We start from the raw sequence: 12856 nt of genomic DNA on the forward strand, positions 1-12856 counted from the left end.
AGAATTCTCTGTTGACTTGGGCACGTGGCATCCTGGGCTTTGTCTTTCTAAGTTGGGCTGACTTTTTGAGGGTTAGAGCCATAGGGTTGTTGGTGCAGGAGAGCAACTCCTAGATTGAAAAGGACCCAGAACGTTGCCCTTGGCGCAGAAGTCGCCGATAGTTCGGGTGTCTCTCATTCAAATAGACCCACTGACTCTTCCCACGCAACTTCTCGACCCCCATTGTTGGGCTGCACAAATACAGGTCCTGTGCTTTCAGGTTCATTGCAGGTTATATTGTTGGAATGGAATTTTGCCACATCGCATATTGAATAATATTAGCGGAAAACAGTTTGAGCTCGAGACTCCTGTTTATTTTGAAGAGGAATCCTCTCTACATAGGAAATGGTAACCGTATTCTCTCCAGGGAGGGATATTGAGTGACGGGAGGACCCAGGCTAAGTGGGAGGTGGCCTTCTCCCTTGATGCTTCGGAATCTTTCCGATGTCTTTGTATTGAGAAAGTACTATGCTTTTTCTAAGTTTCAAAACAACGACAAGTGGGGGCGCCTGGGTGGCTCAGTCGGTTGAGCATCCGACTTCGGCCCAGGTCACCGTCTCCCGGCTCGTGAGTTCGAGCCCCGCATCGGGCTCTGTGTTGACAGCTCACAGCCTGGAGCCTGCTTCAGATTCTAGGTCTCCCTCTCTCTCTCTCTGCCCTGTCCCACTGTCTCTCATGCTCTCTCTGTCTCTCAAAAATGAATAAACATTAACAAAATTAAAAAATATATGAATTAACTCCTAAAAAGTGACTAGACAATGAAAATGGGATTCTCCTTGGACTCTGTGGATACCTTAGCGTTACCTGGTTCATTGAATTCTCTGTCTGACCTGCTGCTGTCAAAGCTGTGTGGTGACAGTCCTGACTGCTTGTCCCCTCCAGGGCCATTCTTTTTTGCAATCACATAGACTCTGGTTGTCATTTTGCCTTCGTTCATTTGCTCCTGGGAAGAGGAATTAACTGGACTGCCTTTGCTTTCCGGTGATGGTCAGCTTTCAGTTAAAGATAGGCCTTTTTTTAATGTGTTATTTCTTTGATTTTTTTTTTTTTAAAGCTTATGATTTCTTTTGAGAGAGACAGAGACAGCGTGAGCAGGGGAGTGGCAGAGAGGGAGAGAGAATCCCAGGCAGGCTCTGTGCTCAATCCCATGAACGGGCAAGATCACCACCTGAACCGAGATCAAGAGTCGGAATTAACCGACTGAGCCGCTCAGGCGCCCTAAAGGTAGTCTTCAAAACATTCACGTACATGTATAGGCACAGAAGTACCTCAAAGAGAAAGTAACTGTGTAACATTACAATGTTCTTCCCACTTAAAAACATGAGGGATATTTTACTTTAAGAGCGGGGAGCTGCTAACAGAGGTACAACATTTCTAAACCAACATATGGAAAATATTACAGACCAAGACATGAATGAGTCCTGAATTAGATCCAGGAGATGTCCTGGTTATAATTATAAACACTTCATGAAATCACAGACCCAGAAATGTGGCAATATGAAACCCTCAGCTCTTAGCCAGAGGTGAGCAAAGACTTTTTTTTTTTAATTCGAAAGCCAATGATTTATAATACTTCAAGTTGAACCTAGCCTTCTCGTTACATTTATTCATGAAAATGATAAATGGGCCATTTCCCCATGAATGAACAGATTTCCTACCATTCATTGGAAGATATACTACAAAAGGGGGAAAATGTCACTCAGCGAAACCTCTGTTTCTTTACTTTCTGGACAACCGAAACTGACATGAAAAATGAGTGTCTTGTGAATGTTGAAGTTAGACCTCCCATCAGGACTCCCAAGGGTAGGATCTCAGGGATAGCAAAGCATAGAGGCACTAAATTACTATGTCGAACTTTCTTTTAGTTTTTAAATTTTATTTAAGTCCAAGTTAGTTAACATAGAGTGTAAAAATGATTTCAGGAGTAGAATTTAGTGATTGCTCGCTTACATGTAACACCCAGTGTTCATCCCAACAAGTGCCCTCCTTAATGACCATCACCCATTTAGCCCATCCCCCCACCCAACACCCTTCCAGCAACCCTCGGTTTGTTCTCTGTATTTAAGTCTCTTATGGTTTGCCTCCCTCTCTTTTTATCTTACTTTTCCATCCCTTTGCCTATGTTCGTCTGTTTCTTAAATTCCGCATAGGAGTGAAATCCTGGATTTGTCTTTCTCTAATTGTGCTTAGCATAATACGCTCTAGTCCTATCCACGTTGTTGCAAGTGACAAGAAGATTTCATTCCTTTTGATCACCGAGTAGAGTGTGTGTGTGTGTGTGTGTGTGTGTACACACCACATCTTTATCCACTTGTCAGTCAGTGGACATTTGGGCTCTTTTTCTATAATTTGGCTACTGTTAACAGGGCTGCTATAAACACTGGGGTGTATGTGCCCCACCGATCAGCATTTTTGTATCCTTTGGATAAATACCTAGTAGTGCCATTCTTGCGTCACAGGGTAGTTCTCTTCTTAATTTTTTGAGGAACTTCCACCCTGTTGTCCAGAGTGGCTGTACCAGTTTGGCATTCCCACCAACAGTGCAAGAGGGTTCCCATTTCTCCACATCCTCACCAACGTCTGTTGTTTCCTGAGTTGTTCATTTGAGCCATTCTGACAGGTGTGAGGTGGTATCTCATGGAGGGTTTTGATTTGTATTTCCCTGACGATGAGTGATGTTGAGCATCTGTTCGTGTGTCTCTTAGCCCTCTGGATGGCTTCCTTGGAAAAGTGTCTGTTCACGTCTTTTGCCCATTTCTTCCCTGGATTATTTGTGTTGAGTTTGAGAAGTTCTTTGTAGATTTTGGATACTAACCCTTGATGTGATATGTCATCTGCAAATATCTCCTCCCATTCTGTTGGCTGCCTTTTAGTTAATTGCTTCCTTTGCTGTGCAGAAGTTTTTGTATCTTGATGAGGTCCCGATAGTTCATTTTTGACTGTGTCGAACTTTCTTTTTTTTTTTTTTTTTTTTTTTTTTTTTTTTTAATATGCCAATGTACATGGTGGCTTTCAACATTTATTTATTTTTTTTGGGACAGAGAGAGACAGAGCATGAACGGGGGAGGGGCAGAGAGAGAGGGAGACACAGAATCGGAAACAGGCTCCAGGCTCTGAGCCATCAGCCCAGAGCCTGACGCGGGGCTCGAACTCACGGACCGCGAGATCGTGACCTGGCCGAAGTCGGACGCTTAACCGACTGCGCCACCCAGGCGCCCCTGTGTCGAACTTTCTGAACTGAGGCAGAGCAAGGCCTGTGAGGAGAGTATGGAGAGGGTCTGGAATACTACCCCCAGACATTGGAACGGAAGAGGCGGTGCCTATAAGCTTGCCGATCTATTGTAACGTAATAGGAAACAGCTGCTATCAGACCCAAGCATTGAGCAGAGTTAAAAGCAGTGGGTCTCTGAGTTGCAAGCTGAACTTAGAGTTGGTCCTGGTAAAATGAGTCACCTTTCCAAAGCTGCCATTTTTTCTTTCTCCTCAATGCTGCTTTTGTATTTCAGCTTCGACAATATCTTGTCCCTCACAGTTGATTCTTTCCTACAATTCTCAGTCTCAAATTCTCTTCTCCCTCACAATTCTTTCTTTCCCACAATGCCTTTCTCTCCCATGGTGCCCAGGCTCTCCTACAGTTCTCCGTAGTTTCCTACAATTTGTTTTCCTTTACAGTTCCATTCTCTGTTCTCCTTTTCTGCCACAATTTCCCATCAGCCCCTATAATTCTCCCATTTTTTCAGAATTTTTCTTTCAGTCTGTTTACATTCTCTCCGTGCTTCCCACAGGTCTCGCTGACATTCCTACAAGTTTCAGTATTACAATTTTTATCTCCATCGTTCTAGACTCTAACAATTTTGTTCTTGCTAAAATAACTTTGTATCCTTTCCGCCAAGTCTGTTCTTCCCATGATTATTTGCATCTCTTATAATTCTCCAATTTCCCACAATTCTTGGTATTCTAATTGTCATCTCCTTCACAATTCCCCATTCTCTCTCAAAATTTTATTTTCATTCTGCTAATTCTCCACTAGCCCATTTCTCTTCCACACCCAGCTCCCACACCCAATCGCCCCTCGTCTCTTGCAGTCGCCCCTCAATTTTTTTTATTCTGATAATTCTCCATTCACATTTCTTCTGCCCATCTCTCACCATTCTTTCCCACAAATTTTCTTCTTTCCCACAAGTCCCTGCCATTCCCACAAGTCCCTGTATTTTATTTTATTTACTTATTTTTTAGCATTTTATTTATTTTTTGAGAGACAGAGAGAGACAGAGCATGAGCGGGGGAAGGGCAGAGAGAGAGAGGGAGTCACAGAATCCGAAGCAGCCTCCAGGCTCTGAGCTGTCAGCACAGAGCCCGACGCGGGGCTCGAACTCACGAACCATGAGATCATGACCTGAGCTGAAGTTGGACACCTAGCCAGCTGAGCCACCCAGGCACCCCAAGTCCCTGGGTTTTAATTCCCGTGCTCTCCCACAATTCCCCATCCTTCCCACAGTTACATGCAGTTCCCACGATTTCCTCTATGATTCCCAGTATTCTAATTTCCGTCTCTTAATTCTGCAGTCTTTTTCAGAATTTTAAAAAATGCTCATTTTTTTAAACGTTTCTTCTTGAGAGAGAAAGAGAGAGCGAGCCAGCGCACAGGCAGGGAAGGGGCAGAGAGAGAGAGGGAGGGAGACACAGAATCTGAAGCAGGCTCCTGGGGCACGAACCCACAGACTCTGAGATCACGACCTGAGCCAATGTCTGACACTTAACCTACTGAGCCACCCAGGTGCATCTCAGAATGTATTTTCATTCTGATAAATCCCCACTCTGCCATTTCTGTTCTTCACAGAGCCTTCCAGTCTTTCCCATAATTCCCCTTCTTTCCCACTAGTCTTTGCTTCTCCCACAATATCCTTTCCTTTCGTAAGGATATTCCTTCCTTTGCTCTCCTGAAAGTCCCTGTCCTTCCTACACTGAGACGCCGCTCTCCTATTTCTTCATTTTCTCCCACAATTCTCTTTACAATTCCAAGTAGTCTAATTTCCATCTTTAACTTGGTATTTTCTCTCACAGTTCCCTTTGCTCTGATAATTGTCCATTTTCTTTCACAGTTCTCCTCTACCCACAACTCTCCGTTTGTTCCCATGGTTCCCTGTATAATACCCTCCAGTTCCATCCACGTAGTTGCAAATGGCAAGATTTCATTCTTTTTGATTGCCGAGTAATACTCCATTGTGTGTGTGTGTATGTATATATATATATATACACACACACATATATGTATATGTATGTGTGTGTGTGTGTGTATATACGTGTATATATATATATATATATATATATATATATATATATATACATATACACACACATACACATACACATACCACATCTTCTTTATCCATTCATCCATCGATGGACATTTGGGCTCTTTCCATACTTTGGCTATGGTCAATAGGGCTGCTATAAACATGGGGGTGCATGTGTCCCTTCGAAACAGCACACCCGTATCCCTCGGATAAATACCTAGTAGTGCCATTGCTGGGTCATAGGGTCATTCTACTTTTAATTTTTTGAGGAACCTCCCTACTGTTTTCCAGAGAGGCTGCACCAGCTTGCATTCCCACCAGCAGCGCAAGAAGGATCCTCTTTCTCCGCATCCTCGCCAACATCTGTTGCCATGGCCCCATGATTTAACTTCACAGGCGACTTAGGTCTCTCTCAACTCTCAATGCAAGAGTGAGAGATGCGTCCTAGCCGTGGACAAAACAGTCTGGAGATCGCACATCAAGGTTGGTCTGCTGAGATGTGGAAATGTGCAATGACAGAAATGAAAGCATGTGTGAGTGTAGCTGGCTGGGCTCGCTGGGGATCTTCCTTCTACAACAGGGATTGGCAAACTATGGTCTATGGGCCACATCCTCTCCACGGTCTGTTTTTTGTCCATTCTGGGAGCTGAGAATGGCTTTTACATTTTTAAATGGTTGAAAAAACATCAAAAGAGTGTTTCTCAACACACAAAAATTACATGAAACTGAAATTTCAAGGTCCATAAATAAAGTTTTATTGGAACATGGCCACATTCGTGCCTGTTTGTATCAACTATGACTGCTTTTGCTCTACCCCTGCAGGGTTGAGTAGTTAGGACAAAGACCACATGACCTGGAAACCCTAAATTATTTGTTCTTTGGCCCTTTGCGAACAAGTTTGCCAACCTCTACTCCATAGGACCATCTTTCCATTACTCTTGTCTCTCTCTCAACTCCTGTGGCCAGAGCCCTGGGCCGTCTGCTCCTCAGAAGGTCCAAAAAGCATGCGCCTCTTGGTTAAATTGTATAGATGTGCAGTAGCCTAGGTCTTAAGCAAAAGGAATTCTTTTTTTTTTTTTTTTAATGTTTGTTTATTTTGATAGCATGTGCACGCGAGTAGTAGAGGGGCAGAGAGGGAGAGGGGGGATCCCAAGGTCCGCCTGGTCAATGCAGAGCCTGATGTGGGGCTCCACCTCACAAACCATGAGATCATGACCTGAGCTGAAATCAAGAATCAGAATCTTGCCCGACCGAGCCACCCGGGTGCCCCAAGAGTTCTTGAGGGTTCTACACATCCTAGACCAGAGTAAGAGCTAGCACTAGCCAGTGGTGAAGACACCGAGTGTGGATGTTTGCCGGAGATGCTTAGAGTACCCCACTTCTCCCAGGACACTTGGCAGGGTGAGTGACTGGGGTGGGGTTAGGGCAGTCATGGAAGGTCCGGGTTTGGAGATTTCTGATGCTGTTCATCTTTAGGCACAGTCAGTAGCCTAGCTGAACCCGTGGGTGATCAACAGAACCTCTCTGGGATCATCTGTATAATCGGGGGGCGGGGTCGAGCCACTGCCCTGGAAAGACCCGTGGGCAGCAGGCTGTGCAACTGTCCCCTTCCGCATTGTGGTGTTAGGCAATACTTGTTGCGGAGCGGGGCCTGTCGGAGGATGTGTATATCTGCTTCGCGAGCCCGGATGTGTCTCGATCGTCCAACTTTCAGAGAGAGCTTCGGTTTCCAAGTTACCAAAGCCCTCGGCCCCCTTGAATGGTCGAGTCCTGTCTGACCAGACCCCTTCCCGGTGCGTTGGAGGTGCGGAAGAGGTCCACGCACTCCCCCATTTGTCGGGGTTGCGGATTGTCTCTCTGACTCATTTGAGCACAGCTTCGGGCTTCCCGCTTGCCTGCCACCTCTTGCCATGTGACTTTCAGATGGAACAGGAAGTTCCTTCCCTCCTCCCACATCTCTGACCCATCCCGGGCAACTCTGTCCCACCTGGGAGCAGACATCAGCAGCACTCCACGCACCTGCCCTCGGCCCCCTCAGCACCCTTTACATTTGGGGGCACAGTGCCTCCAGTGTGTGTGACCCTCTGAGAGCACCCGCATTTCTTTGTAGGCAGAGCCGCAAAGAGTTCTTCTGCCAGCGGAATTTCCAGAACGGGGGTTTCCTCTCTGAAGACCATCACGCTTGTTCACAGGTACTATTTGTTCTTGGGGGTGGGGGGTGGCAGGAAGAAGGCGTGGGAGAAAATAAGGACATAAGCCATGGAAGTATAATCCATTTGGATTAAAAAGCAAAAGTTCATCTGTAGAGAGGAAATGAACACAGGTTACCCTGGGAAGAAAACCGTTGGTAGAGAAGTCTCCCCTCCTGCCCATTAATATGCCCCTCTCTCTGATAACCTGAAAAATAACTTCGTTTGTATTTACCAGGCTGCCAGGGTTTGATCCTGATTTCTCTGCTTTCCCGCGAGGTGACTTGGGGAAGGTTCTGGATCTCTTCAGACGTTCGTTTCCTAAGCGGGGAACATGGGGGATGCTAAGGGTTCTCCGGTGACAGGCTGGTCTGGTGATTAAACGCAAAGGTGTATGCCAAGTGTTTAGAGAGAGTTTGGCCCATAGTAGGAGCTCATATGGTGGCTCTTGTTCCCCTCCAGTTGTCTTTCTCCTTTCTTTTTTTAAAATAGGCTTCACACCCAGTGTGGGGCCTGACCTCAGGACCCTGAGATCGAAACCTGAGCTCAGATCAAGAGTCAGACACTTAACCGACTGAGCCACCCGGACGCCCCTCTTTCTCCTTTTTTAAACTTATTTACAGACTGACTTGCAACTTGACCGTCGCTCTTTCGCAAACCGTAGCCCTTCTTGAACTCAGTGCTACGATTGTAAATGGAATCATCTCGGGGACTTTTAGAGAAACACTGAAAGCCGGAAGCCAGTGATCTACCTCCAACCAATTGGATCAGAATCTCTAGATGAGTCCTAGGGTCTAACTCCTACTTTTGGGAGAGGCCGGCAGATGGTCCTAGTGGACGGGCAGGATCCAAGACCTGCTGTAGCCATAAGCTGGATTCCTCTCCCAGAGCCCCCCGGAGCTGCACTAGAGAAGCCTTCAGGGGGCCTACCTGCCCAGCCCAATGGCCTTTTTCTCATCATCCTTGATCTCCTTGAATTTGTCCGCATACTGGAACACTTCCTCGAAAGTTTCCCTTTCATTTTTACGTTCTCTCCTTCCCCAGTCTTTCCTACTCTGTTTTCTTCAGTACCCTCTTCCTCTCCTGCCCTCCCAGATGGGGCCTCGTGAACACCACTCTGACCTCTGCTGCGAGCCCATGACTTGTGTCTCTAGCTGCCTGTTAGACACCCTAGCAGGCCCTTCACTTTGGCCCATCTCGTGATCAGAACCTTGGCTTTGCCATTGATCAGCAGGGAGACTTTGGGCCCATCACTTAACCTCTCCATGCCTCAGATCCCTTCCCTGTACAATGGAGGTAACAACATTGAGTACTTCCTAGGGTTGCCAGGAGGAATGAGAATTAAGTTCGTTAATTCGGGTAAAGGGTTTAGACCGGTACCTGGCCCACGGTCGTCCCACAACTGGGATCTGCTTGTTGTATCATTCATGCTATGTTCATTGCTGTGCTTAACCACCTCCCAGCGCCCCGCACCTCCCACCTCAGCACCACCGGCATTATCTGTGAGCCACACACACGGCAAGCTTACTGTGGCACAAACGTCCTTGAAGGCCGTGCGTTAATTCTCACCACCATCTTGGGAAGTCAGGTAGTGTTATCCTCACTAACCTGGGCACCGGAGAGGTTGAGGAATTTGCCCACGGCCACACAGCTGGTAAGATGCATGACCGAAATCTGAGCCCAAGTTAGATTCCAAAGCCCATACTTTCTCTACTATGATAGGAAGATGATTGAAAATGTCACGTGTTCATCTTCAATATGGTTAGCCTTTTTCGATAACTCAAACCTGGGCTGACCAACCATCCCCGTTTGCCCTGAACTGAGGGTTCTCCTAAGACGGGATTCTCAGCACTAAACCAGAAAGTCCCGGGCAAACGGAGACAAATTGGTCACCCTATGTAATCCTACCCAAGCTTTTCCCACCCACCTCCAAAGAAAGTAACCTTGGTCTAAATTACCTACAAAATTGCCTTAACTTTGTCCACAGAGCTGAAACAGTAGTGTGATACTTGTGAGTCATAATAAGAAATATTTATATGGTCTTCCAATGCCGGTTCCTGGCACGGAGATCCTAAGACCTTTGGAATTTCCTCGGCAATGAAAAGCGTTTTTTTTGTCAAGTGAATGGCGTGACTTTGGGGAGGGGTTTAAGGATGGGGGCTAGTTGCCAGGGGAACCGAGCAAGTGCGAGAGGGTTGGAACTTTTAAGTCCCTTTGGGGGGGGGGGAGGCGAGGGGGAAGGGGCCGGTGATGGAATTCAACCTCCAATAGTCAGTGATGTAATCGATCAAGCCAATGTCGCAGAGCCTCCATAAAAACCCAAGAGGACAGGGTTTGGAGAGCTTCTGGGTTCGTGAACACATGTGGTTGCAAGAAGTGACATGCTCAGCATAGAAGCTCCGCACCCTTTCCCCTCGCCTTGTCCGATGAACTCTTCCATCTGGCTGTGCCACGCTTCTACTCTTTCCTTTCCTAATACCCCGGTGATCTAGTAAGTAAAATGGTTTTTTGGAGTTCTGGGAGCTGCTCTAGCAAGTTAAACCCAGGGAAGGGATCGTTGAAACCTCCAGTCCTATAGCTTGCCGGTCAGAGGCACGGGTGACAACTGGTACTTGGGACTGGTGCCTGAAGTTGGTGGCGGCAGTCTCGGAGGACTGAGCCCTTAACCTGTGGCATCGGATGTTACCTCTGGGTAGACAGTGTCAGAGAATGGAATTGAATCTGTGGGGCACTTGGTCAGCTGGGGGCGCCTAGGCGGCTCAGTCAGTTAAGCGTCCGACTCTTGATTTCAGCTCCGGTCGTGATCGCGCGGTTCGTGAGTTCGAGCCCCACATCGGGCTCCGTGCTGACAGTGTGGAGCTTGCTTGGGGTTCTTTCTCTCTCCTTCTCTCTCTGCCGCTCCTGTGCTCACTTACTATATCTCTCAGAATAAATAAAATAAACCTTACAAAATTATAAAAATAAAAAAAAATTACCAGCTAGCCATGTGATGTTGTTTTTAGCCTCTCTGATGAAAAATCAATCTTCTATCTTAAAAGTTAATTTTTTAATAGCCCTCCCTAGTCAACATAGATGGTTCCAATATATTCATTTAAAATTTTTTTTAAGGTTTTGTTATTTATTTTTGAGAGAAAGAGACAGAGTGTGGGCGGGGGAGGGGCAGAGAGAGAGGGAGACACAAAATCCAAAGCAGGCTCCAGGCTCTGAGCTGTCAGCACAGAGCCTGACGCAGGGCTTGAACTCACAAGCTCTGAGATCATGACCTGAGCCGAAGTCGGGTGCTTAACCGACTGAGCCACGCAGGCGCCCCCCAATATATTCGTTTTTTAAAGTTTATTTCTATTTCAGTAAATTTGGGTTGGGGAAGTACTTTATTTTGTTGGGGTTTTTTTAACGTAAAGAATTTTTATTTTAAAGTGTGTGAGCAGGGGAGAGGAATGCCACCCAGGTACCCTTGCTTTGTTCAAATTTAAGAACTCTATTACAGAGAAGTAGAAATAAATTGTGATTTAAAACAAAAACAAACTGATGGGCACCTGGGTGGCTCTGTCGGCTGAGCACCTGACTTCAGCTCAGGTCATGATCTCATGATGAGTTTGAGCCCCATGTCGGGCTCTCAGCTGTCAGCACAGAGCCTGCTTTGGATCCTCTGCCCCCCCCTCCCCGCCTCTCCCCTGCTTGTGCGTTCTCCCAAAAACAAAACATTAAAAAAAATTCAAGGGGCGCCTGGGTGGCTCAGTCGGTCGAGCGTCCGACTTCAGCTCAGGTCATGATCTGACGGTCCGTGAGTTTGAGCCCCACGTCAGGCTCTGTGCTGACAGCTCAGAGCCTGGAGCCTGTTTCAGATTCTGTGTCTCCCTCTCTCTCTGACCTTCCCCCACTCATGCTCTATCTGTCTCTGTCTCAAAAATAAATAAAAACGTTAAAAAAATTAAAAAAAGAAAAAAAATTAAAAAAAGAATCTAACTGGTTTGGAAATCACACCTCAGAGTGTCTTAGTTATCAAACCAGTGCCCCGTATATAGATCCAGTATTTTTAAAACCTGTTATCTACTCTATCTGGTCATGTTAGATTTCAAATATTTAAGCTGTATTTCGGTTAACTCTGAAGACTAAAGTGATAGTTTTCAAAAGGTAAAAAAAAAAATCACGGCTCTCCTAAAAATGTAAGACGAACGCATGTTAAAGATTTAACTCATCGCTGTGGGAACTAGGACGATACTACAAGTAGCTCAGGGGAGAAATCAAAGAACAGACACACGTAGACCAGGAATGTTGAAATGAACACGCCTCCATTTGCAGGATGGTACAGGTCTGTGGATAGTAATGATTACGCGCTGTGACCCGTCGTCCACAACATGTAGTCGAATAGCTCACAGACTCTGAAAAGCTCGAGTCAGGAAACCAGGAAGGGTGCCATCTAAACACACTGCTTTCCGTTGGAGCACAAATGTTTCTCTGTCCCCACCATACGACAACATTTTTGGACCGAGATTTCCCCTTGGCGTGGTCGTGAGTGTTGGGGATCTTCTGTAGCCGAAGAATAAAACCTGAGGAGGTTTATCATGGAAAAACAAGGAGGCTTTTACTAAACTTCTTAGAAAGCCTTGACCGAATCCTTGCAATGAATACTGACGTCATATTTGTCATGCTGCAGAAAATTCGGTCTCCCCAAATGCATCCTCTTTGGTATGGTAACCAACGGTACAACTGGGAGATTCAGTCCTAGTTGACCCCCAAACTCCAAAACCCGTGTTGGTTTTGAGGGGGGGGGGGGGGCTGTAGGGTGGTGGTTGGAAGGAGCTTTGGGAGTTCAAAGCCTGGATGCCACGCTAGTTGTGGGTTGGGACACATCTAAAATAAAAAAAATTGGGGGCGCCTGGGTGGCTCAGTCAGTTAAGCGTCCGACTTCGGCTCAGGTCACAATCTCGCGGTCCGTGAGTTCGAGCCCCGCGTCGGGCTCTGGGCTGACGGCTCAGAGCCTGGAGCCCGCTTCGGATTCTGTGTCTCCCTCTCTCTCTGACCCTCCCCTGCTCATGCTCTGTCTCTCTCTGTCTCAAAAATAAATACACGTTAAAAAAAAATTTTTTTTTTTTTTGGGGGCGCCTGGGTGGCGCAGTCGGTTAAGTGTCCAACTTCAGCCAGGTCACGATCTCGCGGTCCGGGAGTTCGAGCCCCGCGTCGGGCTCTGGGCTGATGGCCCAGAGCCTGGAGCCTGTTTCCGATTCTGTGTCTCCCTCTCTCTCTGCCCCTACCCCGTTCATGCTCTGTCTCTCTGTCCCAAAAATAAATAAACGTTGAAAAAAAAAAAATTTAAAAAAAAAAATTTTT

General features: G+C 46.5%; 1 protein-coding gene across 6 annotated transcripts in view; it reads left to right on the forward strand.

Annotated features, from left to right (window-relative positions):
* Positions 1–9848: 9848 nt before the first annotated feature.
* The window catches only part of EGFL6 (EGF like domain multiple 6), a 71806-nt gene continuing 68798 nt past the window's right edge, over positions 9849–12856 (forward strand). For 3 of the 6 annotated variants that reach the window (XM_045471243.1, XM_045471247.1, XM_045471248.1), the window contains exon 1: positions 9852–10016. In XM_045471243.1, the coding sequence (XP_045327199.1) occupies positions 9907–10016 (110 nt within the window). In that variant the 5' untranslated portion in view covers positions 9852–9906. Of the gene's footprint in view, positions 10017–12856 lie in introns of all 6 variants that reach the window. The other 3 variants (XM_045471251.1, XM_045471252.1, XM_045471244.1) reach the window with 3 other exon arrangements.

Source organism: Leopardus geoffroyi, chromosome X (genome assembly GCF_018350155.1).
Source record: "Leopardus geoffroyi isolate Oge1 chromosome X, O.geoffroyi_Oge1_pat1.0, whole genome shotgun sequence".
In the NCBI taxonomy this organism is placed as follows: Eukaryota; Metazoa; Chordata; class Mammalia; order Carnivora; family Felidae; genus Leopardus; species Leopardus geoffroyi.